Below are 27,921 nucleotides of genomic sequence, written 5' to 3' on the forward strand. Positions count from 1 at the left end.
CCCCTCTCTCTCTGCCTGCCTCTCTGCCTACTTGTGATCTCTGTCTGTCAAATAAATAAATAAAATCGTTAAAAAAAATAGTTTTGATTTCTCTGCTGGGACTACTTACTGTTCATTGTCTTTTTCTGTAATTCTTTAAATTATTTGTAATAGCTACTTTCCTAAGTCCAATATTTGAGCTATCTCATCTACTAACCTTTTTTTTTTCTCTTATAATATGGATCACAATTTCCTGTGTGTCTGTTTGTCTAGTAACTCTTTACTGAACACTGAACAGTGGGGATGGGTATGCGGAAACATACGAATACTGAAGAGCATCGATTTGTATACTGCCTGACCTTGAATCTGTGTAGGCATGATTCTATGCTATGTTTAGTTTGGATCTGAGGAAATCCAGGGCATTTTTGACCTTTTTAACTTGGTGGGACCCAACCTTCAAAATCTGCATTGGTAGGGCTTGGTTTTCGTCTTGTTAGGGTGAGTCTTAAGTAGATCTTACTCTAGAGTGGGATCTTTATTCTTAAGGCCTGGACTTTCTGGTATCTCAGTGCCAGGGGCAGGAAAATGCTCATGAGCCTTCTCCACCCTGGCCGGGCTGGCACTTCAAAGTCCCTGACGCTTCAGCTACCCACACTGCTTGACCTCTACTCCCATCCTGCGGATGTGGTTAAATTCAGCGGTTTTGCCCTGTGCACATACAGCCCAGTCCTCAGCTACAGACTCATGGGAACTGCCCTCGACCCCAGACTTTCAGGACCCTGCCCCTGTTCAGTGACGGCCCATGTCATGGACTCTAACCACTTTAGCTGCCCTATGCTCAGAGCAGTGCAGTCTGTTTTGATCCCAGCTCTCTGAACAGGGATGGGAAACTGCCTCCTCCCTGCCCCCAAGAGAACCGTGGAGCTCACCTCACGAGTTTTCCTTTTCTTAGAGACTGAAATTTTCTACTGCCTACTGCTCGTCAAGAGTTGCTTCATTTATTCTGTCCTGTGTGACAGCTACGGAGAGAGGGCTGGCCTAATACCAGTTATACCATTATTATAAGCAGCACAGGGTCACTCTAAGCTACAGGCTAAAAATGCCAGCCTCCCTTTCATTTTTAAGATGGAAAACTGAGAGTTAATATAATTTCCTATATCTATAAGCTAAACTTAATCTACTCTTCTCCCAATATCAAATCCGAACTCCAACTTACTCACCAGATGGTATTCTCCACAGTAATCAGATCAATAATGCATATTTTATAATCTCTTAGTTATGATCTTTTTGTAAATACAGGCAAGAACACAGAGGGAGCTGCTATATTGATAAACGTGGTAGTATGAATTTTTAAAGGCCTCATAAGAAATTAATCCTACTCCTATAAAATATCCACTTTAATTTATGAAATATGAATAGATAAAAATAATAAAGTATGTAAAGTGTCCATGAAATGGACCATATCAGGTCTACTGATACAACTCTCCAAGGCCTGGGGGCGCCTGGGTGGCTCAGTGGTTTAGGCCTCTGCCTTCTGCTCAGGTCATGGTCTCGGGGTCCTGGGATCGAGCCCCGCATCGGGCTCTCTGCTCAGCAGGAGCCTGCTTCCCCCTCTCTCTGTCTGCCTCTCTGCCTAGCTCTGATTTCTCTCTGTCAAATAAATAAAATTAAAAAAAAAAAAAAAAAAAAACAGACCTACAACTCTCCAAGGCCTGACCTGAATAAAGCATCAGAGCCAAGAGAAATGTCAGTATTTTGTCTCCATTCTGAAGATGATGAAATCGAAGTATACCCATTCCTCCCGAGACTGTGTTGATTTGTCCATTAAGTTAAATATATGTACATATATATTTCTATCATACTATATATGTGTGTGTGTATACATGCACACACATATGTATGATAATTCTACAGTACTTCTTTTTCTCATTTTTAGAGAACTAGGTTCACAGCAAATTGAGGGGCAAGTACAGAGATGTCCCATGTATCTCCAGCCCCCATACCTGAATATCCTCCCCCATCATCAATATCCCTCATCAGAGTGGTATACTCTCAAAAGTCATGAACCTACACTGAAAGTCCACAGTTGATGTAAGGGTTTATGCTTCGTGTTACATAGTCTCTGTGTTTGGACAAAAGTACAAAAACACATTCATATTATGATATCATAAAGATGTGCCACCCTAAAAATTCTCTTTGCCCTGCGTGCATGTCACTTCTCTCACTTCCAACCTTGGCAACCACTAATCCTTTTATCGTCTCCCTAGTTTTGCCTTTTCCAGAAATGTCATAAAGCTGGAATCATGCAGTATATAGCATTTTCAGATTGGCTTCTTTCACTTAGAAATATGCATTTCAGGGGGTGCCTGGGTGGCTCAGTTGGTTGAACATTTGCCTTGGCTCAGGTCATGGTCCCAGGGTCCTGGAATCGAGCCCTGCATCGGGCTTCCTCTCAGTGTGGAGCCTGCTTCTCCTTCTCCTCCCCACTTGTGCTCTTGATCTCTATCTCTGTCTTGCTCTCTCAAATAAATAAATAAAATCTTTAAAAAGAAAGAAACATGCTTTAAGGCTCTTCCGTGTCTTTTCATAACTTGACAGTTTATTTCTTTTTGGCGCTTGATAATACTCCACTGTCTGGATCTACCACAGTTCATTCAACTACTGAAGGACATCTTGGTTGCTTCCAAGTTTTGGCAATTATGAATAAAGCTGTTATAAACATCTGTAGGCAGGGTTTTTGTGTGAACATAAGCTTTCAACTCCTTTGGGTAAATACCACAGAATGTGACCAGATCACAGAGTTAGAGTATCTTTAGTATTATAAGAAACTGCCAAACTGTTTTCCAAAATCACTGTACCATTTTGCACTCCCATCAGCAATGAATGAGAGCCCCGCTGCTCCACATCCTCACCAGCATTTGATGTTATCAGTGTTCTGGATTTCAACCATTCTCATAGATATGTGGTGGTATCTCAGTGTTGTTGTATTGTCTGTTTTTCTGAATTAGGCTCCATGCCCGACATGGGGCTTGAACTCATGACCCTAAGATGGAGTCACGTGCTCTCTACCAACTGAACCACCCAAGCACCCCAAGCTACAAAACTTTTAAAAACAGTTGAGGGGTGCCTGGGTGGCTCAGTTAGTTGAGTGTTCAACTCCTGATCTCGGCTCTGGTCTCGATCCCAGGGTCTTGAGGTCAGGCCCCGCACTGGGCTCCATAAATAAAGTGAAATTTAATAAAAAAATAGATTTAAAAACAAGTTGGTAACTAGACCAATCTTATACTTAAAGTCTTTCAGGTTAAGCATCTGACCCAAGTCCTAGCAATCTGACCAAGACTTGACCACGCACAGCTCTAAGCGGCTCAAAACAAAGCAGTTTGCATCCTGCCACAGTATGTCTTGGGATTAATGAAATCATGATATTTTCCATTTGGAAGGGATTCTATGCTCCAAAAGGGCATTTCATATAGACGTCTCTTTCAGAATGCAACATATGAGAGCTGTTTGAGTTCTTTCACATTTACAGGCCACGAGCATAAAGGCCTATGCATCTTAAACCCGGTTTACACAGAGCAGCATATGGCCCATAATAAGAATATACTACTTATTAAGTTAGTAATTTAATAATAGAAATCTCCAGACCCCCCTCTACCACCACGCTATGAAGGACTTCTAATACATCATCTTGGTAAGTCACAAAAAGTATAAAAACGCAGGAAACATAATGTTAAAGACATTTATGTTTCAAACTTGTAAATGCCCACACATGGAAGACACACACACTCTTACTGAGCTTCTTCGAAGCCTGAGCTTCTATGTCTGTAAGACAGGAGAGCAATGATCAATCTACACTAGGAGGATCGAATGGAACTGGGAATGTGATGTTCTCATGACAGGACAGACACAGACCCGAGACTCTCGTCACTAAGCCACTGTTCTCATTATTAACCGCAGCACCGGTATCAACCACAGCCTAACTCTCCCTCCCCCACAGTCATCTCCCTGCCTTCGGGAGCTCTCTCCAGCTCACTTTGCTAGAGAGACTTTGCTCCTTCTGGGCCTTGGTTAGCCATCACAGTTAGCCATAGTACCCTGCCCTCCGATGTGACAGCACAGAAAACAAAATGCTCCAGGAAGTCGGTCTAAAACAACCTATTCAAAGCCAAGTATCTGAAAGACTTGGAAGTTGGAATAACAAAAAGATGCAAATAGTGGTTAGTCAGCTGATAATTCACTCACAGGAAAGCACAAAGCTATTCTTAAACTAACAGAGCAAGCCTACAGCACTCAGACAGCACCACGTCATCTCCTGCTTCATACACCCCTGTCTTCTGGAGCACTTTCTTTCTTTCCCTTCCCCTTACTCTCCCTCCTTTTTCTTTCTCCTCCACCCTCCTGATGCTCTCTACCCTTCCTTCGGAGTCCCTCTCCTCTCTTCTTACCAATCAGAATACAGAATTCAATCCTATCCTTAGTCTTTGTACTTACTGTACTTTTCAATAACATAATGGACATAGTTTTTTTAAAGACAAATCAGGGGAAGCCTGGGTGGCTCACTCAGTTAAGCATCCAACTCTTGACAGATTCCTGATCTGGCTCAGATCATAATCTCAGGGTTGTGAGATCGAGCCCCGTGTAGGGCTCTGTGCCCTGCTCTTGAGCTCTGCTCAAGATTCTGTCTCCCTCTCCTTCTGTCTCTCCCCACTCACTCCTGTACACACACACTCTCTCTAAAATAAGTAAATAAGGGACGCCTGGGTGGCTCAGTTGGTTAAGCAGCTGCCTTCGGCTCAGGTCATGATCCCAGTGTCCTGGGATCGAGTCCCACATCAGGCTCCTTGCTCCGCAGGGAGCCTGCTTCTCCCTCTACCACTCTGTCTGCCTGTGCTCGCTCTCTCTCTCTCTCTCTCTCTCTGACAAATAAATAAATAAAAATCTTTAATAAAAATATTAAAAAAATAAAATAAAATTAAAATAAAATAAGTAAATAAAATCCCTCAAAACATTTTTAAAAACTGGGGGCACCTGGAGGACTCAGTCAGTCAAGAGTCCGCCTTCAGCTCAGGTCATGATCCCAGAGTTCTGGGATCCAGCCCCATGTCAGGCTCCCTGCTCAGCAGGAGGCCTGCTTCTCCCTCTCTCTCTGACTCTGCTCCCTGCTTCTGCGTGCGTGCTCTCTCTCTCTCTCTCAAATACATAAATAATCTTTAAAAAAAATTTTTTTAAATAAAGATAAATCAGGATTCAATTCCAGCTCTAATAATTAGCTGTACAACTTAGGTAAATCAATTAAATACTTCTGTTTACTCAGCTGGAAAACAGGGATAACAGCATCTGCACATGGTTAGAGTGAGAAGCAAATTTTTTTAAAGTTTAGTTACTTATTTGAGAGGGAAGAGAGAGCAGAGCAGGGGGAGAAAGGAGAGGGAGAAGGAGAGGAGCAGGCAGGCTCACAGCTGAGTAGGGAGCCTGATGTGGGACTCGATCCCAGGACCTGGAGATCATGACCCCAGTGGAAGGCAGATGCTTAACTGACTGAGCCCCAAGGGTGAAAACTAAATTAACTTAGATTTCTAAGTTGTCTAGCCTAAAACCTGATATATAATAGTTTTTCCATAAAGTTAATGTCCTTCTCAACTTCTCTGGAAAAAGATTATCTAATTCTTGGGTATGTTGTCTACAGGTCAGTAGTTCTCAAGAGAAAAGGAAACCTCCATTCCTTGAATCTGTTCCCAACTACTTTACAGATACAGCTGAATCCATCCGTTATGGATATACACAGTGCCTTTCACCGCAGAATTTTGTACGGTCCTGACACAAACACTTTATTCTGAGTCGTCTCCTTGATTTTAAAAATAAGTTGGACGAGAGAAATTTAAATAAACTTTGGAAACCCAAAGTAATTATTTAAAATTATAAGCTATGCATGTAAGAACCACTTACACACCAAATATAAATCAAGAAATTAAAGATAAACACTACATTTTTAAAAATTGGCTTGAAACTACTTCAGGAGTTTGGGCCAGGTAAGAAATAAGTGAACTACTTCATTGGAATGGTTCCCATACTAAGGTCTCAATACACTAGCAGGCCAGTTGCCAGCGGCCTCTTCCAATTCATTTTAACAGATTTTAACCTCACACCTAGAGACTGACTCTACTCTTTTTTTTTTTTTTTTAAGATTTTATTTGTTAATTGACAGAGATCACTAGTAGGCAGAGAGGCAGGCAGAGGGGAGGGGGAAGCAGGCTCCCCGACGAGCAGAGAGCCCGTTGCGGGACTTGATCCCAGAACCCTGAGATCATGACCTGAGCCGAAGGCAGAGGCTTAACCCACTGAGCCTCCCAGGCACCCCGAGACCCGCTCTACTCTTGAGTGAATCCTACACTAGTATCTAGCTGACATTTGTAAAAACAAAATGATGTTAGAGAAATCACATTTACTAGGAATCAAGATCCAGGCTCAGACAGCCATCAGACAAAAGAACCAAAAGGAAAACTACTTATGGCCACTGTGGGACACTTCAAGCTACCTCCAAGAAGAGAACATGCAAAGGTCAATGCAGCCCAAAGTGAGCCCTTCAGCCCCGAGCCTAAAACCACACCACGGGCCGCACTGGGTGAATCGAAACCGAGTCAGAGTTAAGCAGAAGGCTAGGTGGGAAACACTGTGTAGCCCAGAGGCTGAAGGTACAAGCCAAGGAAAGGGATTAGGAGTTACAGGGGAGGTGGGAGGAAAAGCCGTTTTTCCATTCAGGTACAAGTTCAGGGCCAGGAACTGCAAAATAATTAGGTGGGCAAAATTTCTTCAGGGGCAATAAAGCAAAGACAATATTAAATTGAAAAGTGAAAATTCAAAGGAAGATGTAGAGGTGACTGTTTTCAGGGCAGGAAAAAAATCAACTTCAATCCCCACCCCGAAGGCAGTGAAGACGCATGGGTGTGGCAAGACACCACAGTCATTAAAAAGAACAGCGTTCAAAAAACTAGACTTACTGGTAGGGTCTGGGGTTTTATTGCAGAATAGCGTGTTTTTACCACGATCATAAAAGGATAAGCCATGGCATGCAGTTTTTGAAAAACATCAACCTACAGCAACAGAAATGGCAGGCAAGGTCTGAGCCCCTATGAGGCAGGAGGGCATGGCTTCATCTCACTGCCTGTCTCTGAAGAATATGCGAGCCCCGCAGCCCCAGCCCCGCAGCCCCAGCCCCTGGGCACCCGGGTAGCCCTCGGGGCCAGGCTTCTCCTGGGGGCAGGCTGGAGCAGCCATACTTACTGGAGTCCTCCCACTGGAGTAAATGGAGCTTCCACGCAGAATAATACAAAAATCCCAGTACCAGAAAAAGGCAGAGGGCTAGCAGCAGATTGCGCACAAATACCAAGAGTCCCATCTTCACATGATTTACGATTTCCTACATGACCTAAAAAATAAAAAAATAAAAATAAAAAAATAAAAAAATAAAAAATAAACCAATTTAGGTCTTAAAGGATAAAGCAATCACCTTGTTGATACCCTCTACCTTCAAATAAGTACATACAGGAGAATAGCAGCATGAAGAGCCACCTCAAGTTACCACTGAGCTCCCCACGTGGCATCCTCCAACCTGCTAGATCTGGTCTCAAGAAACAGCTTCACCAGTCACTCAGCATCCAAGGCAGAAATCAGCAATCATCCCTGCATCCCTCCTCTCCCTCATCCCCAGCATCCAATCAATGACCAAATTCTGGCAATCCCAACCCGCCAGGTAAGTCTCCAGTCACAGCCCCTGCCCCCCCATCACTACCCTAGTCCGCGCCACCACTGCCGTCCCAGAGGAAAGCTCCCTGCCTCCACACTGCACTCTTCCCAAATCCCTTTCCACACAGAAGTAGGGTGGATCCGTTAATAACACAAAATCAGACATCGCTCTCCTGTTCGAACCCCTCTGTGTTCCACTGTGGCTGAAACAGAGAACCACAGACTCGGAGGCTCAGAGTTCTGGGGGTCCGAAGTCCAGCTCCGGTGGGGCTCAGCAGGGTTCTCTGCATGACGTCTCCCAAGAGCCAAAGCCAAGGGGGCAGCATAGAGCTGGGGGGCCGTAGAGCTCTTCATCTTCTTCAGCTTTTGAGATGGAAATGGGGCAGGGTTAATCGTTACACTGGGACTACAGGTATAAACTGGGCGGTCCAGACAAACCCAGCCATGCGGCCAGGCTCCGCTCTGCAGGTTCTAAGGATGAAGCCACCTCCAAGCTAATTTGCATTCCAGCTGCTGGGTGAACGCAATTCCCTGCACCTACAGGGCCGAGGTCCCCAACTCCCTGCTCTTGTCACACAGTCTCCTGTTCTCCACGTGGCCCCCTGCAGCCACAGCCGGTTAGGTCCCTCTCACTGGGAATCTCTCCAGCTGGCCCTTCTACCACACCTTGCTTCTGCCTCCAGTCACAGAAACGTCTCTTGGCTTCTCAGGCTCCTGTGCTTAGGTTGGGCCCACTTGAAGAATCCAGGATAATCTCCCCGTTTTAAGGTCTGTCCTCTTAACTGCATCTGCAAAGCCCCTTTGGCCACATGACGGAACATATGTATGGATTCTAGGGATGCGGGTGTAGACATCTTTGGGGTGCCATTCTGCCTCACACCCCTTTCACTAAATTCTCAATCCCTTCAAAATGAAGTCATTGCTCCTTAGAGACTAGCAGCTTCTGATTATGCCCCTATTTTACTCTCTAGACCATCTCTTGCCCTTCCCAGCCTTGTCTGTGTCCTGTGTTCTTCTTCTTCCAACTCAATGAACACAGCCTTGTTGCTTCTCCCCTGGAGGCCTGCCTGGGACACTCTCCGCCACACCCCTGTTTCGCTGGTGGCACTTTCTCTGATGCTCACCTGAAATGGAACATCTGCGGGGAAGACTTCCCAGGACCACCCACCCCACCCCCGCCTCACTCAGATAGCTTAGCCAGGAAATAACACATGAAATTACATATAAATACCATAAATAAAGTGATAACATGTTATCATCTGCAGATTTCACTGTCCATCCAGAAAAGCCAAGAGAATCAACTGAAAAAACCTTTAGAACTAATACATAGGTGATTATAAGATTAAATTACAAAAAATCAACAGCTTCTTTTTTTTTAAAGTTTTATTTATTTAAGTAATCTACACCCTACATGGGCCTCAAACTCACAACCCCAAGATTAAGAGTCAAATGCCCTTCCAGCTAAGCCAACCAGGTGCCCCATAAAAATCCATAGGTTCTTGGAGGTTCCTCAAGAGGTTAAAAACAGAGCTACCCTATGACCCAGCGATTGTACCCCAAAGATACAAATATAATGATCCTAAGGTGCACCTGCACCCCAATTTTTATAGCAGCAATGTCCACAATAGCCAAACTGTGGAAAGAGCTCAGACGTCCATCAACAGATGAATGGATAAAGAGATGTGATATATATATACAATGAAATACTATGCAGCCATCAAAAAATGAAACCTTGCCATTTGCAATGATGTGGATGGACCTGGAAGGTATTATGCTGAGCAAGATAAGTCAGTCAAAGAAAGACAATTATCACATGGTTTCACTCATATGAAGAATATAAGAAACAGTGCAGAGGAACATGGGGGAAGGGTGGGAAAACTAAATGGGAAGAAATCAGAGAGGGAGACAAACCATGAAGGACTCTTAACTACAGGAAACAAACTGAGGGTTGGTTGCTGGAGGGGAGGGGAGTGGAGGGATGGGGTTACTGACAGGCATCAAGGAGGGCACATGATGTGATGAGCACTGGGTGTTATATGCAACTGATGAATTACTCAACTCTACGTCTGAGCCTAATGATGTCGTATATGTTGGCTAATTGAATTTAAATTTTAAAAAAAGAAGGTAAAATCAACAGCTTCTTAAAAACTATGCCAGCAACACCGAGGAGAAGATGCAAGGGGAAGGATTCCACTCATGATGGCAACAAAACCTATAAAATATCTAAAAATAAACAGGAGGAAATGGGCAAGATTTTTACTAACAGACATAAGAGACCTGAATAAATAAAGGCACATATTAAGCTCCTAAGTGAGAAGTTTCAATACTGGAAATATGTCAGTTCTCTGTAACTCCAGTCTGACTCGTCAAAACCTATGGTTTTGTGTGTGTGTGTGTGTTTTAACTTAAATCCAAAGTTAATCTGAAGACTTCATGCCCAGGAAGAGCCCAGAAATTTCTTTAAATAAAAAATAATGAGATGAGGATATGCCTCACCAGATAGCAAAACCAACTCAAAGCTGTAATTCTTAAGATCGATGGGCACTGGCGCAGGAAAAGACAAATAGGTCAGTAGAGCAGAGTCTACAAATGAGCTCTCAGAAGAGACAGATAGAGATACACACACACACACACCATATAAAAATGAATTTACCTTATCTATCTATACAAGAGTTTATTCTATGATAAGCACATAAATTTCATAAAGAAAAACAAAACCACGATAGGATACACAGCTAACTGCTGATGTGGTTAACTCCAGGAAACAGGATGAAACAATGGGAAGGGCTTTTTCCTTTATATACTTCTAAGTTAAAGTTATTTGTTGTAAGTCACAAGACTTACCTCTAAAATTTTTTTAAGATTTATTTATTTGAGGGAGAGAGAGAGAGAGAGAGCATGAGCCAGAGGGGCAGAGGGAGAGGGAGAGAGAATCTTAAGCAGATTCCACACTTAACACAGAGCCTGACGTGGAACTCGACCTCACGACCCTGAGATCATGACCTGAGCAGACACTTAACCGACTGAGTTACCCAGGCGTCCCACACTCTATGATTTTTTAATATTAAAAAGAAAAAAAAAATCAGGGGTGCCTCGGTGGCTCAGTGGGTTAAAGCCTCTGCCTTCGGCTCAGGTCATGATCCCAGGGTCCTGGGAACGAGCCTGCATCGGGCTCTCTGCTCAGCAGGGAGCCTGCTTCCCTTCCTCTCTCTCTGCCTGCCTCTCTGCCTATTTGTGATCTTTGTCTGTCAAATAAATGAATAAAATCTTAAAAAAAAAAGAATGCTTTAAAAAAAAAATCAAACAACACATTGTAGAAATGGAAACTGGTGGGCTCGTTCAGGAGCAACTGGACAACAGCTACTGAAATTTACAACAGTCATGCCCCTCGAGCCAGCATTTCCATTTTGGTGACTTTTTCCAATAGCAACAGTGCAACAAATACTTTACAAGATATGTACCCGAATGTTCATTAGCAACACTCATTTTAAGAACAAAATACTGGGAAAAAATTCAAATGTCCATCAATAGGGAACCAAACAGATGAATTATGGTACGTCTATGCAGTGACATCCAGATCAGTGGGGGTTGTGTTAGGAAACAGATGGCACACACAAAGGAATTAACCAAAGGAAGTGAATCATGGGGGTTTTTATAGCTATGTGATTAGAGTTAAAGGAACCAACCAGGGGGTGGTGAAGCACCCAGGAACTCTCCACAGTAGGAAGCCACTCCTGCCTTTGAGGCGACAGAGCAGGAGACGGAAGGGTGTCCCTGGAAAAGAGAGGCTGGCCATCAGGAGCGTTGCTGCGGAGGGCACAGCGGCTCCTGGAGCCCCAGCAAGGGGCGGAGGCGACTAAGAAATGCTCTGACTTCTCTCAGCACTTGCCCTCTGATCCCTCAGTGTCTTTTATCAGCTGATTCCAACGGGAAGCCAGAAGGCAAGAAGCCAAGATGATGCCGTTCTTCAAGGTCAGACACCAGCACAGAGGACACAAGGTGGGTAGTGATCAATGAAGGCAGGAGAACAACAAGTATTAAGTATGATGTACCAGCCAGACAGAATGGGGCACGGCTGTCTGTCCTGACATGGGAAAAACATCTAGTCTATACCGCTAAATGAAAAAAACCAAGTTGTAGATTAGTAACGAACGTATACACATGGCCACATACTGGTCACAAACAAGGGCGACAGGAATGAAAACTAAGGTTCCATATTCAGTCCATAGTTAATATGCACCAAACTGTAGACAATGTCTACCTCCGAAAAGTGGAGGGAGCTGTTTTTCACAATCTTCTTATTAGTGTATTTATTTTTAATTTTAATTTTTATATTTATGCACATAACAAACACAGAAAGTTTTCAAATTGAAAGAGAAATTAGAGACTTGCAGTTTCAGCAACACAAAGGACCCTGTATCCCATCTGGTGCTTCCAGTGGAAACAAATTTAAGTTGTAAGCAGCCTATTGGAAAGCCTTTCCTCTCGGCAGGCGGCTGGTCCCAGCCCCACCCACTCCTTCCTGTCCTGAAGGCAGATGTGACAACCTGAGCGGCCGTGGTCATGACCAAGACCTAAAGCTCCGGCAGACATAGAACCATGGGTCAGTCCACAGATTTAACCCATGCATTCAGCAAACAGCACAGTGAGAAGGCTGAACTAGTCTGCTACTTTACTTCTATCTTTTCCATTACGGAAAAGGATCTTCCAGATCCTTTTCCAAAGAGGAACCCAAAGAGGAAACTGATTTCCAAAAGTGGAGGGCATACAAAGAACCGAGTAAGAGCTTAAAATAAGTCAAAACCTTCAACACCAGGAAAAGAACCACTCAAGACTCGGAAAGAGATAAACTTTCAAACTCCCTGCTAGGACAAAAGCTTGAGGCTGTAGGGGGAAGGGGTCTCACACACAGCCTGGTGGTGGGAAGGGCTGGGCCATGTCTAACGAAATCACACGTGCTTTTGCCCTTTAACCCAATAATCTCACTTTTAAGAAACTATCCCAAGGGTGCCTGGGTGGCCCAGTCCGTTGAGCGTCCTACTCGTGACTTTGGCTGAGATTATGATCTCAGGGTGCTGGGATCGAGCCCTGTACTGGGCTCTGTGCTCCATGCAGAGTCTGCTTGAGATTCTTTCTCTCCCTCCGCCTCTGCCCCTCCCCCTGCTCACGCTCCCTCTTGCTCTCTCTTTCTCCCTCTCTCTAAAATAAATACATTCTTTTTTAAAAAAGAAACTATCCCAGAGACACATGAATAAAAATTCAAAACAACTTGTGCACATGGCTATTCACTGCAGCACTATTTGTGATATGAGAGAGTAAGTCCTTCAGCAGGGGTTGAATAAGCTAAGGTATATACCCACAGAATGGAGGGTGATACAGCCGTGAAAAGGCATGAGCTCTCTCCCGGTCTTCCTTTCTGAATAATCTAATCGAAAAGCCATTAAGCCTTAAGCACCAATCAAGGCAGGCATGCCTACGTGAAATGAAGAGAGGTGTGGGGCATCAGGCCAATGTGAAGGGGCCTGGGGGTGTAGGAACCCGCAATACTGGAATTGACCGAGTAAGTAAATGTACTGAGGCACACAGAAGCCGGACTTCTCAATGATGGAAAAGGGAAATAGGAAAAGGGAAAAACCAGAATAAATGGGGGGGGGGGGTTGTACTCAAGTTGAAGGGATGGGTGTGAGTGGATGGGTTTTGGTAGATAAAGATACAAAAATATGAGTAAAGACAGTGTGTGTGCCTTTGTGTGATACCCGCATACGTTCCCTCGCTGCGGTCACTGACAAGGGCCTCGCAGCAGGCATGCCCCAATTCCAAGGAGCACATCTGGCACCTGGAGCTTGGTTTTTAAATACGACTCTCCCCTAGCGGGAACCACGGATCCCTGGAAGAACGGCTGATTGCATGGCCAAGGCAAAGGAGGCACAAACGAGCCAAGGCTGGGCTCTTTCGAGGTGCCTGGAAGCAAGAAGAGACTCAAAAGGTGACGCCATGTCAGAAGGAAAAAGCAGCCAGCTGGAGGGGCTCCTAATGGTCGGCTCTGGAACAATTCAGACCACTAATAACAGTTTATAACCCACGAAAGAAGAGCCTAATAAATGAGGAGAGGAGAGAGCGCTCCCTTAGAGCAGAATGCCAACTGATGAACACAGAAGGAATAATGTAATCAGAAAATCACCATTTGGGGACCAGGCCAGTAATAATTCAGCTAAAGACACATCAAAGAATGCTAAAGTTAAGGGGTAGAATTTTGAGAAATGGGGTATCGTACAGTCTTCAAGTATGTGCCCACCAGATGCTTCTTAATTACAGAGAGGGGGAGAGGAGCCTGACGACGGAGCCATCCGACAGACTCCGCCATAAACGAGCCGCGGGCTCTACGGGAGTTCTCTGTAGTATTTTTGCAACTTTTTTGTAATTACTTCAAATTATTTCAAGAGAAAAAGAAATAAACCAAATGCTCAAATGTTCAAATAAACGTCCAAATGAGACATGTGGCAGCCACTTAAGATGTAATTTATGAAAAAAAAAGATGTAATTTATGAAAATATTTTAATGACATGGGGAAATGCTTATGATACACTATTAAATGAAAAAAGAGACAAGTAAAAAAGAAGAAAAGAAAAGGACTAGAATAAAACATAAAAACACTAACACTAGATTAATACTTACGATCGTTCGGGCTGTAGGAGCTCGCTTGGCCTCCCTGCACAGCCATAAAAAAGCACGCAGGTAAAGAAAAGTGCAGTAAGCCCGTTTGGGCCGTCGAGGGAATGCAGCAATCCAGACTCATCCCCTTCCCGTGTATTCATCTTGGGGAAGGAGATGTCCCTCTTCTGTCCAGAGCTGACTCAGCAAACACTAAGTGCCAGGAGTTATGCAGAGCATGGGGGGACACTAAGACAATCAAACTCATACCCTGCCCTAGAGGGTCACTAAGTTTCCCACTGACGTCTTAACTGTCAAACCCACTGGACGTGATTATCCTCCAATGCCTTGACCTCTCTGCGGCATCCGCGACTGAGAGAGACAGCACAGCACGGTGGGAGGGCCCTTCCTCTGCCTTCTCTGCCGACCACTGCCAGCTCATCTTTATGGCTCTGTTCAAGTCTTACCTCCCTTGGGAAGCTTTCCTTACTCATAGCCCTATACTCCATGTCTGCTCCCATATTGTCCCATGCCTACCTGCATCACAGTATTTATGAAACATCGTGCCCGCTCCTCTGTCTCTGCAAAGGAGGAGTATACCACCTGAAAGCATAATCTATAACTTAGCTCTGTGAATCACCTGCGTCTACTAGCACAGCGCCCGTACACAGCAACACTTGAGAAGTGTGTGTTTAAAGAATAAACTACTGTATTTCTAATTACATGTCTCAATTCTAGACATGATCTAAGCTGTACACATTCCAAAACGTAACATCTTGAAGGCATGATTCGTGTGCACGTACGGACACACAGCAACGCTGCATGAGGAGAGAAGCCTGGGGTCCTGTGTGAGGCTGTCCTAACATTTCCACTCTGCAGACATCCCCGAAGCAATTTTGCTCCGCTTCTGGTGATTCAATTTGCTATCATTATGCTGACCAGCCCAAACTTGAGCTCTTCCATCCAGATAACGGCTTCTGAGTCCCATGTCCGTCTATTTAACACTCTACTCCACAGTACCATCTAGATGTTGCACAGATGCCCCAAACTTCCTCTTTCTCAAGTAAAAGGTGACACCTTCACAGGGGCTCCTGTCAGAGACCTGGAAGCCATCCTTGACACTACCCTCCTCGCTCTCACCTCCACATACGCTCAGTCACCGAGTCCTGTGACCTGCACCTCTGAAACCCTTCTTGAATGCATCCATCCCTCCAACGTCACTGCCACCGTCCCGTTTCAAGTCACTCTAACCTTCAGCCTGGGCTCCTACTACAGCCCCCTGGGTAGCCTCCCACTCTCCACACAGCAGCCAATGTGACTTTATCTCACTCCCAGGCTGAAACTTCGCAAATATCCCGCTATCCTCAGGGTAAGGGCCCAAATCGCTTAACAGGGCCTGTAAGGCTCGGAGTGCTGGGCATGCTCTGGCCCCTGCCCACCTCTTCCCACACCTCTCTCCAGGCCCTACGCCTCCCCGGGAGGGGTCCAATCCGCAGCATGGCCGCTCTCTCAGTGTTTCCCGTCCCCTCGCTCTCTCCCAAGGTCAGGCTGACACTGCCCTGACCCTCCCGCACCATGGCGCCAACTCCCACTCAGCCTCGAATCCACAGCTGCCAGGTGAATCCCGCACAGAAGCCTCACCTATCTCCACACCTCGGGTTAGGCCTCCCTGTTACAAATTCCCACAGCAGCTGTTTATCCTCATCCCAGTTCGCAGGGCACTCAGAATCTTACGCGTATTTACAGTAATTTGTTTAACATTTATATTCGGGCTGATGCAGGCAGGGACCAGTCGACGTTGTTTACCCGTATCCCTGGTAGGTCTTCGAGAGCGACCGGCTCACTGACTGACTATTTGGTCAGTTACAGTACGCTCAAAGAAAGGGACCAAAGGTTTATTATGCTAGGTTCTTTTTATTTAGCCATAAAAAGAAAAATCATATAAAAATCTGAATTCATGGAAAAAAACTGCACCAAACACCTGTCATTTCTAAAACACCCTACAATATGATTATTTTCTCAACTATACCTGGCAACAATTTTTAGTCTAAAATATCAGAATTTGGGGAGCTTGGGTGGCTCAGTCGTTAAGCATCTGTGTTCAGCTCAGGTCATGATCCCAGGGTCCTGGGATCAAGCTCCCCATCAGGCTCCCTGCTTAGCAGGGAGCCTGCTTCTCCCTCACCCTGCTGCTCCCCCTGCTTGTGCTCCCTCTCTCGCTGTCTCTCTCTCTGTGTCAAATAAATAAAGAAATCTTTAAAAATAAATAAAATAAGATGTCGGAATTTTGCTGATCTTCAAATATCAGCCATACTGGATATAAACTCAGGTATGACAAAGGTATGCAGAGCAAAAACCACAAAGCATGACTCCTGTGAATATTTTTTGAGGCAAGTTAATGAGAAGTTATTATATACCATGCTATTTATTACCCAGCTTCCCAAAAAAATTTACTGAAAAACTCATCAATTTTTTAACAAACGTTTTTGCTGAATGCACAGCTCCTATTCAGCTGTTATGCATGACTAGGCAGATTTAAGTAGTTAATTAATATGCAATATGTTAAATTAGTCTATGCAGAAGAACGTGCATTTTCTAATTGCAAGTCAGTGAGTGGGGTAAGTTAATATTGTTAATGTTCATACAGCACTTACAGTGGATCAACCACGGTTCTAAGAGTTTTGAATGATTTAACTCGCTGAATCTTCTCACCAATCCTATGAGGTTATCTATCGTTCCCATTACATACAGAAAAAACTGAGGCACAGCAAGGTTGAATTATCTTGTTTAAGATCACAGAGCTGGCAAATGGCAAAGCCAGGATTCAAATCCCAATGATCTGGCTTTAGTCACGTAACTTTTTGCATCTGAAGAAGTGCTAGACTAAATCAAAACATCAGCAAAAAGAAATCAGTATAGGAAATCTAATGAGAAATGCTACAACACAGTGGAAGAAAGGAATGGGGACGGTTGGGGCAAAACATGGTAGATGAAGACCACAGGACAGAAAAAATGTGGTTATAGAACAGATAAAGATCATTAACAGAGACTATCCTAATCCCACCCACTCCCAACTGGCTCTATAGAACGCGAGCTAACTAAGAGCAGACATGAAAGGGGGAGCTCAGGGAAAAAACACTAAGACAACGCCATTTTTCTAAATAAAGTAAAATTAGCATTCAGGAAGAGTGAACCAAGAAAAATAACACCATCATGGAAATGAAAGCCTCAGCGGTAACCAACAAAGTGGTCGCTGCTGAAAAGATGTTAAGAGTCATGAAAGCAACAGTGGGGACGGTGGGGACCTGTTGCTGACTCAGGGGGCGGAGTCTGCGGCTCTTGATCTCGGGATTGTGGGTTTGAGCCTCACGTCGGGTGTAGAGCTTACTTTAAAAAAAAAATCTTTAAAAAGGAAGGAAGGAAGGAAATGAAGGTGGATTAAAAAAAAACAAGATAAAATAAAAAAGAGTAAGGGCAGCTGGGTGGCTCAGCTGGTTAAGCACATGCCTTCGGCTCAGGTCATGATCCTCCCTCTCCCTTCCCCTGCTCATGCTTGCAAGCGCACACTCTCTCTCCCACTCAAATAAATAAATAAAATCTTAAAAAAAAAAAACCGAAAAAAAGAAAAAGTGTAAAAGGATTGCTAAAACAAATCCAAACAACAAAACAAAAACGTGCAGCAACAGTAGTTATAGGAGATCCAGCGTAAGCATAACTGGTATCTGAAAAAGAGAACCGGGCATACAAAACAGAAAAAGATGTAAAAATGGACTAGAAAGAGCTGGGCTGAGGGCAAGTTGACTCAAAGACACAGTGTCCTGGCTTCTCCAATCACAGCAGCCTAGGGGCAAGGATAACCTTGGGACCCCCAAAGGGAATTAAAAAGCTCGGGGGCTGCTGAGATCCCCATGACTCCTGTGTGGGTTACAGGTTTACTGCCTCTCCGCTCCATAGTCACCCCGTTTGCTTGCTCTGTCAAGACGGATCTGAGCCTGGGCATATTTGTGCATATTTTTCTTTGCCAGTTGGCATGATATGAGCTCTGTCAGTAGAAGGTGCTGGAGAGCCCATGCTTGAGGAAAAAGGGATTTTGTTTCTGGGTTCCAGTGTATTCCTCCGGGTAGGCTCCGACAGCAGCACACCTGGCTTTTCCAGTGCCCGGCCATGAGCGATGAGCAGCAGCCAACGGCGGCCCTCACAGCGCCCAGCCTGGGCAGCTGTATAGCAGAGTGCCCTTGGTGAGACACCTCTGTGCAAAGAGACCCCAGCCCCCAAGAAGGCTGGTTTCCAGCCAATCCCACAACGCAGCATCACCGTAACTCTTCGGTGACCCAGTGAGCCATGGTGACGTCCACTACACCCCAAAGTTTGTATCTCGGCCTGCACCAGGTGTGGGGTAGACTGGGGAGCTCTTCACTGAGCACTCTCTCTCAGCCCCAGGCCTTATATGTGCTATGCCTAGATTCCTTTGGAGTTCTCTTTACTCCTTTAGAAAAGCCTTATGGAGGTATCCTTCACATACTATACGATTCAGCCATTCAAAGGAGATATTTCAATGGCTTTTGGTATTTTCACATAGTTGTGCAAACATTACCACAATCAATTTTAGAACATTCCCATTACTCCAAAAAGATATCCTGCACCCCTGAGCTGCCACCCCCTGCCCAACCTCCCATTCTCTGAATTCTAAGCAACCATTAATCTACTTTCTGTTCTACAGAATAGCCAAATGTTTATAGACATGTCACATATACGGAATCATACACTATGTGGTCCTTTGTGACAGGTTCCTTTCACCTAGCCTGATGTTTTCAAGGTTCACATACGTTGTAGCACGGATCAGGGCTGCATTTCTTTTTAGCGCCAAATAGCATCCCAACATATGAACATAAATTACATTTTGTTACATGTTACAGTTGATGGACGTTTGGGTTATTTCCACTTTCTGGAAGAATGATGCTTCCAGGAACACCGATAAACAAATTTTTATATGGACATAAATTTTTAATTTCTCTTGGGTATATACCTAGAGAAGGATTTGGGTACATCTATTAGTGATATATACCTGGGTCACATGGTAACTCTCTACACTGAACTTTTCAAGGAAATGACAGCTGAACTATTTTATGTTTCCATCAGCAACGTATGAGAGTTCTGATTTCTCCACACCTGTGCCAACACTAGTGATTATCTGTCTTTTTGATAATAGCTGTCCTAGTGGGTGTGAACCAAGCAAATGAAACAATGTACATATATATAATTATAAATATATAATAAATTAAATGTAATATATAAATTATATATAATACATAAATATATATATTTTATATATATATATATATATATATATATATATACACACACACACATAAAATGGATAATCAGAGAAAGCTGGGGTGAGGGTAAGTGTCTCATTATAGTTTTGCTTTGTATTCCCCCGATGGCTAATGGTGTTGAGCATCCTTCCATGTGCTTATTTCTTTCCTTCTTACTAGCTGATCTCAAGTTACTCCAAATCCTTATTATAGTTAATAATTCTTACACTAAGTTTACCTGCTCAAAGTACCATGTGGTTTCTCTCTCTTGACTGGACCCAGACTCCTAAAACACAGGTGGTCAGTGACTTTCTAAGTAGAAATTAGATATCCACCAAGGTGATAAAAATAGAAGACGGAAGTGGAAAGCTGAAAAATGTTTTGTCTCTGATCGGATGCGCCCTTCAGAAGCAACTGAGTAAAAGCCAGGCTGGGGGGAGGCGGGGCCGGGTGGTGCCGAGGGATCCAAAGGAACACAACTTTCAGTTCATCTTTGTTTTTACCCAAAAAATAAACAAGCGAACAAAATGACCCTTTCTGAATAGGAGCTGTTAAGGTTTGGTTTTAAGGGGGTTCTGCTTAATGGTGTTCTGGGGACAAGGTTGCAGACACGATGTTTTATCTGGAAAAGGCAAATTCTATGTGTAAGATTAAAAACACTGAATGCAATCAGTCTTGAGAAAATTCAACCAGAATGTTTGAAGAGACAACCCTCCTTTGCCTGGGCCAACTGAGATCAAAGAGTGGGGGCTGGTGTTGAAGTGGGAGATGGCCGTGTGTCCAGAACACCATAATCTGAAAGCAGTCAGTAACAGCACTCACACACGGGCATGCACGTCAGGGTTCCAGTGACACCAGCAAGCCCGGCCACCAGGCCCTGCGGCCCCCGGGCCCTGCTGTGTGCGGCGTGCAAGCACAGAGCATGGAGCAAAACCATAAAAACATGTATGGGAATTTAAGAGCTTTAAATTCAAGATACTGTTTCTCTGGTGAACAAGGAAAGAGATGAGGAAAAAATACGTAGGGGAGCATTTACTGGAAATGCAACATTCCATTTTTTTAGGCAAAACAAAACAAAACCCTGAAGCGATATGGCATATTAAGACTTAGTGACAGATGTCATTATATTGTTCTGTTGCTGTGAGTGAAAAGTACATCATTAGGAAACCTGGGCCCACCTGGCTGGCTCAGGGGGTGGATCGTGCCACTTTTGATCTTGGGGTTGTGAGTTCGAGCCCCATGTTGGGTGCAGAGATTACCAAAAATAAAAAAACTTAAAAAAATAATAAAAATCTGAAAGAAAGAAAGAAAAGGAAGAAAGAAAAAAAAGAAAGAAAGAAGGGGCACCTGGGTGGCTCAGTCGGTAAAGCATCAGACTCTTGATTTCAACTTGGGTCTCCATCTCAGGGTTGTGAGTTCAAGCCCTACACTGGGTTCCACGCTGGGCATGGAGCCTACATAAAATAAAATAAAATCTTAAAAAAAAAAAAAATTTCTGGAATGAAAGGAACAGTTGTGTATTTTTCTTTTAGAAAAATACCAGTGTTCCAAGTTTGCTGACCATTACTGGCAATGGCAAGTATCTGTTAGCAGTATGCTACTTAGCAGATATTCCAAAAGTACTCACAACTGTCCTTTCAAGGTAAAGAACATGTTTTTTGTTGTTTTTTTCTTAATTTTTTATAAAAGATTTTATTTATTTATTTGACAGAGATCACAAGTAGGTGATCTTCCTCCTCTCCCTCTGCCTGCCTCTCTGCCTACTTGTGATCTCTGTCTGTCAAATAAATAAATAAAATCTTTAAAAATAATAATAATCAGGAGTACCTGATCACACCCTCTACCAACCAAGCCAGCCAGGTGCCCCAGTCATAGAATTTTTTAACCCATTCAACATATTTCAAACAAAAGGTTTCAGTGGGTTTTTAAGTCATGTCAAAAATACATAATGCCATCTTTCCATTATTTTGTAAGAAAAACTGACATCAAGGAAAAGGGGAAAGGCACTGACATGTAGACAAATAATGAATGGTAAGACAAGAAGACAGTAGATGACATTTAATCAGAGTAAAGTAAATTAAGTTACACAAGAGCTCGGAGGAGAGGAACTCCCATCAGTGGGGATGACCAGGGAGGAATCTAATGGAAAACAGTCTGATTCAAGCCCCATTATCATCTTTAAAACCATGCTCAGAAGAAGACTGAAGAGGAGCAAAACTTCAGGGGGGACACAGTCAATGACGACAGGCCAAAGCAGCACGTGCTCCAGCCGTACATGCAGTGTGTACATCGGAGCAAAGCCGGGGCAGGAGTGTGCACCCTTGTGCACATGCGGCTTCCGGGTGGGGGCGGGAGCAGCTGAAGAGCCATATATAATTTGTTGGCATTTAAAGAATGTTTAAGTCGGTGTGCTATCCCTATCGATGCTTCCCTTCTAGATCTCAGAATAATCCCCCATGCCTACCACTCCCAGACCAGCACTCACCAATCACTTAAGATGTAGAAATAAAACCACAATGTGGGCGGTGGCTATCTCCAGGCAGTGGGATTGAAGGCTGAGGAGCACCTACCACGAACCCAGTAATATTCTAGACGTTAGAAATCTTAAAACTGTTATTTTTATCACAGGAGGCCCCTTACGTTATCTAATCGTGCAGGGCTTCCTATCTGCTTGTATCCCCAGAGCGGCAACCTTGCAAGGTAGGGATTTTTTACCCCATTTCACAGATTTGGAAACCAACAAGACACAAGGGGTTCTGGAGCTTGCCCAAGGTCAAACTGCAGAAACCAGGGAAACCAGGATGGAAATCCTGGTCTACGGACCCTTGGACAGGGTGCTCTCCTCCATCCCCAGGAAGGACCCCGAGGCCCCACCCACATCACCGCCCCTGTCTATCTGGTGCCCTCCCTCCACTCACCTCACTCTCATCTCTCCCCAGACATGAACATTCTACGACACTTGTGTAGCAGGGCACGGGACCACGGCTGCAAATCCCAGAATTTCCCGTCAGGGAAACGGGGCACCCGCTGTTCCGCCTCCTTCACACGCAGTGACCCTCCTAAGGAACAAAGCTGATTTCCTACCTTCAAATCTTCAGTGGCTCCTACACCTCTGCACGATAAAGCTCTGACTCCTGAACTCAAAAAGCCTTCGCAAGGTGCCTTTCGAAGCCTCCACACACCCCTTCTCTCTCCTGCCACTCAAGTGTCCTCAGGATGCAGCCACACTCGCTCATGTTTCTAGGCCATTACACACATCATTTCCTGTCAGAAAGCCTTTCAAACCCACATCCACCAAGCTAAGAGCCAGTGATTCTTCAAGACCTAGGTTAGGTGTGAACCTTTCTGGAAAACTGTTATTTATATTCCCAGTGTGATAGCAGGTCTCATTTTGGAGATCCCAAGGGACCCTCAAACACAGTCCTTGTGACAATGTATTTTAACTGCCGGCTTACTGGCTTCTGGTCCTACCAGACTATAGGCTCCTTTAGGCCAGGGCCATCCCTTTCTTAACTTACAATGCCATGACCTAGCACAGGGCCTTGCTAGTGCTGTAAACAGAGCAAAACAAAGTTGATTTTTGCTCCCCGAGTGACATTACTGAGGGCACTATAAACAGCACAAGCACCTAACAGCACCTGCTCAGTTAATAGGTGACTGGAGTGCCTTGTGTGATGGTGGACACAGACATGCATACGACTAAGTAAAATAACTTATGACAAATGTGAAAATAAGAAAGGTATGGTAAGAATGCTATCCAAGGGGGCACCTGGGTGGCTCAGTGGGTTAAGCCTCTGCCTTCGGCTCAGGTCATGATCCCAGGGTCCTGGGATCAAGGCCCGCATCAGGCTCTTTGCTCGGCGGGGAGCCTGCTTCCTCCTCTCTTTCCCTCTGCCTGCCTCTCTGCCTACTTGTGATCTCTCTCTCTCCGTGTCAAGTAAATAAATGAAATCTTTAAAAAAAAAAAAAATAAGTGTTTTTCAAATCCTGCTGCTGCTGGTGGTAATATTCATGAACACGACTGCTTACTCCGAACCAGGTACTATGCAAAGCGCTTTACATAAACCAACTCTATTGATTCACCCTACGTATTTTACTGATAACGTCAGGCTCAAGAAGACACTTGGTCAATGTCAGACAATTAGTGGCGGAAACAAGATTTCAACCCGGATCTTGTCTCCTGCGCCACAGCTCCAACCAACACTCTATGTTTCTATTCTTTATCAAAAGTGAAATCTCAGGTCGCCTGGGTTACTTAGTCAGTTAAGCATCCAACTCTTAGTTTCAGCTCATGATCTCGGGGTCAGGAGATCGAACCCCATATCAGGTTCTGCACTCAATGTGGAGTCTGCTTCAGATTTTCTGTCCCTCCCCTGCTCTCTCGCAAATAAATAAAATCTTAAAAAAAAAAAAAAAAAAAGACTTTCCTCCCGTAAGTTTGATGGTCTCAAGGAAACCCAGTTTAACCAATGTGAAACTAAGTTTCCTTCTTAGTTTAATTATACAAGTGGAAATGTACCTCCAGTTATTTCATTCCTCCTGGCTAAATTACTTGAATATAATTCAACTTTTCTGGGATGCCTCAGGACCATTCCTGTGTTCATTACTGAGGGCACTATAGAACAGTGACGCCCTTGGCATGACTCTGCTGGGATTAGGGTACATCAGCCTGCCCAAGTACCAGCAGCCCTGCCCTGTGGGTGTGTACAGTGCCTGTCATGGAGTCCCAACTTCCCAATCCAGCCTCCTCCCATGCCTAGATAGAGATCCTATTTCTTGCTACTGTCTAATGCTCGTCTCTAGCAGGCCATCTGATTTTGCTACCTCCAGTCTTCTATGGACTGTGGTGAGTACCATAAAAGTACCATAAAAGATGCGTTAGTCCTTCCTGCTGCCCACCAATTAGATCTGGCTCTTTGCTTCCCAGGCACATGCTAAGGCTGCTCTTCTTTTTTTTTTTTTTTTTTTTTTAAGATTTTATTTATTTATTGTTGGAGAGACAGCATGCATAGGGGAGGAGCTGAGGGAGAGGGACAAGCAGACCCTATGCTGAGCACAGAGCCCAATGCAGGGCTCAACCCCACGACCCTGAGATCATGCGTGATCTAAGCTGAAACCAAGAGTTGGACATTTAACCAACTGAACCACCCAGGTGCCCCTCCCTGCTCTTCTTTAAAGTTAGGTTTGACCATGTAACTTGCCTTAGGGGATGAAATGTGAACAAAAGTGACATGTGCCATCCAGGGACCATGCCCCCTAACCACCATCTTTCACTCAGATCAAAAATGATCCTTGAAACACCATGTTCAGATGGAGTTTCCATCAGCCTGGGTCCCTGAGTGATTGTGAGGAGCACAGTTCCCTGGGCACTCGTGCTAGTGAGAAATCCGCTTTTGTTTTGTTAAGCCACTTAAGTCTTAATGGATTTTTGTTAATGCAGCCTAATCCAAGCCCTCCAGATCAATACATCAGATCATCAGATCTCTTTTTTTTTAAGACTTTATTTTTGGGGGGCGCCTGGGTGGTTGAGTGGTTAAGCGTCTGCCTTTGGCTCAGGTCACGATCTCAGGGTCCTGGGATCAAGCCCCTTGTTGGATTTCCTGCTCAGTGGGAAGCCTGCTTCTTCCTCTCCCACTCCCCCTACTTGTGTTCCCTCTCTCACTGTGTCTCTGTCAAATAAATAAATAAAATCTTTAAAAAAAATTATTTTGAAAAAAAAAATTATTTTGGGGGCAGCTGGGTGGCTCAGTTGATTAAGTAACTGCCTTCAGCTCAGGTCCTGGGATCTGAGGGTCCTGGGATCGAGCCCCTCACCAGGTCCTTCTCCCTCATCTGCTTCTCCCTCTGCCCCTCCCTTCTGCTCATGCTCTTTCTCTCTCATAAATTAAAAAAAAAAATCTAAAGATTTTATTTTTAAGTAATTTCTACATCCAATGTGGGGCTTGAACTCACAACCCAGAGATCAAGAGTTACAAGTCCCACTGACTGAACCAGCCAGGCACCCCTCGTCAGATCTCTTAATAAGGAATTCTCTCACATAAGTAACTTTCTTTACAGATTTTATGATGAACATTTTGTTTGTACAAAGAATTTTCTTTGCATCCATCTTGGTTTAAAGCTATGTTCAATACAAAACATGCCTGCAGGGGCTCCTGGGTGGCTTAGTTGGTTAAGCAACTGCCTTTGGTTCAGGTCAAGATCCTGGAGTTCCTGGATCGAGTCCCACATTGGGCTCCCTGCTCAGCAGGGAGTCTGCTTCTCACTCTGACCCTCTCCCTTCTCATGTGCACTCAATCTCTCTCTCTCAAATAAATAAATAAATATTAAAAAAAAAAAACCCGAGCCTGTCAAGTACCTACTATGTACAAAACACTGTATTAGATGATGAAGACTGTCTATGCTCTGAACAAGTTCAGTTTTATAAAACTCCCATATATGGGAGTTTTATAGTGCCCTCAGGAGGTAGCAAAATCAGATGGCCTGCTAGAGTCTGCATTTTTGGCACAGTTATCAACATAAAATGTTTTAAAAGAGAGACAAGTCCCATCTAGATGGGAAGAAAAGTACAGGAAAGTTTCACAAAGGACGTACCATAGCACATGGCCCTGAACATGGGTAAGAACCAACAATTAGGGATTCAAGGGGGTCATTTAAGATATAAAAAGCAACATAAACAAAGATATGAAGCACAAACAGCAAAGCACAAAGAGCAAACAGTTCTACTGACCTGGAAAAAATAACAAAATCTAAGGGAATGCAAGAAATGAATTTACCCATAGTGTCTCTGCCAGTCTGTTCTGTGCTTAATTCAACAGACAAGGGGAAGCTGTTAAAAGTCTTGACTAGGGAAGTGAGATACCTGGAAGTGAGAGAGCAGTACACAGCATAGATGGGAAGGGGGGAAATGCTGGGGGTGGGGTTCCTACAAAAACTCAATGGCATGGTATCAATGATCCCAAATAAGCCTGATGACACCAGAAATGGAAAGCAGCAAATGACAAAAACAGTGGGGAGTCTAGCCGCAAGACCTGGCAACAAAGTGAACACAAGGGGAGAGAAGGAAGGCAAGAAGGCATCTAGAGGTCCCAATCCTCCATCTCAGTAGTCACAAGGTACACTGTCACTGTCGGTACACTCAGCTGGGATTAATCAGAAAAGTGACAAGAATGAACAAAGTGCTACTGTCTATTTTTCTAAAGGCTAGCTGGAGTTACATGCTTCTACCTTTTTATCCTTTGCTCTGCCTGAGACAAACTTACTTCTCCATCTGATGCCACCCACCTACCTTTTTGATACAAACTTACCTCCCAGTTTCTCTAACAAGAACCCCCTGGAATCACCCATGAGCATTTGCCATTCTCCCCTGCCCCCTGACCATCCTTTCTTATACCTTCTGCCTTCTTATTCATCATCCCCCAGGCTTACCCAGTCATGGCTTAAGGCAAGCGTCAGCTTCCCTGTGAAACCTTTCTCAACTATATGGGTTTCTTCTCTTCTCTCCTACCTACTGTCTAGGAATTCTAGAGGCAATATGACCAGTTATCAGTGTCCTGTGTGCCCTGTATTCCCACAACTATCTCTTAGGCTAATCAGAACAAGTCTCCTACATTAGAGGTCTTCAGTTCCCCCACATTCTTAGTGACTTGCACATAATATGTATTCATGAGACACTACTGATGATCCAAAGTCAATTACTCTAAGAACATGCACGTCTTATTCCCTCTTTAATAATTTACTTTTATTTAACCACGACTACACATGTAGACATGCAAAATAGTGAGATTCATCACTTAATACTTCAAGATATCCTAGAGTGAAAAATCTTTCATCTTAGGAGCTGTTACTGCCTTAAGAGGTGATCTGAAAACAGAGTTTGGTCATAAATTTTTGTGCCGGCTTCCTTTTAATCTTTTTGACTTGAAGGTATACCAAACAGCTCAACGATCATCACTCCAAGGTGATTTTGACTTAGAGATAGCCTATTTTCCATGAGGACTACTTTACTTCCAGGAAACTAATAAGTGATTTTGTTTTACCTTCAAGTTCAACTAGGTATAGTATAGACAACTCAAATTACATCCACAAAAAAGTTCCCAGTTTTTACAAAATAACAGCCGCTTTCATTGATGTCTCTGTCTCTGTCTCTGTCTCTCTCTCAATTAACTACTTTGATTTAGTTCACGCGTTCCACTCCTCCCTCGTTTGTGAGGGAAGCGCAAACAGAAATGAAGTT

General features: G+C 44.1%; 1 protein-coding gene across 5 annotated transcripts in view; it reads right to left on the reverse strand.

Annotated features, from left to right (window-relative positions):
* The window catches only part of ST3GAL3 (ST3 beta-galactoside alpha-2,3-sialyltransferase 3), a 186,059-nt gene that overhangs the window by 157,252 nt on the left and 886 nt on the right, over positions 1-27,921 (reverse strand). For 4 of the 5 annotated variants that reach the window (XM_080801259.1, XM_080801260.1, XM_080801258.1 and 1 more), the window contains exon 2: positions 7,261-7,405. The exons of the other annotated variant lie outside the window; for it this stretch is intronic. In XM_080801259.1, the coding sequence (XP_080657385.1) occupies positions 7,261-7,375 (115 nt within the window). In that variant the 5' untranslated portion in view covers positions 7,376-7,405. The remainder of the gene's footprint in view (positions 1-7,260; positions 7,406-27,921) is intronic. 5 annotated transcript variants of the gene reach the window in all.

The sequence above is a fragment of the Martes martes genome (genome assembly GCF_963455335.1).
Source record: "Martes martes genome assembly, chromosome: 4".
Lineage (NCBI taxonomy): Eukaryota > Metazoa > Chordata > Mammalia > Carnivora > Mustelidae > Martes > Martes martes.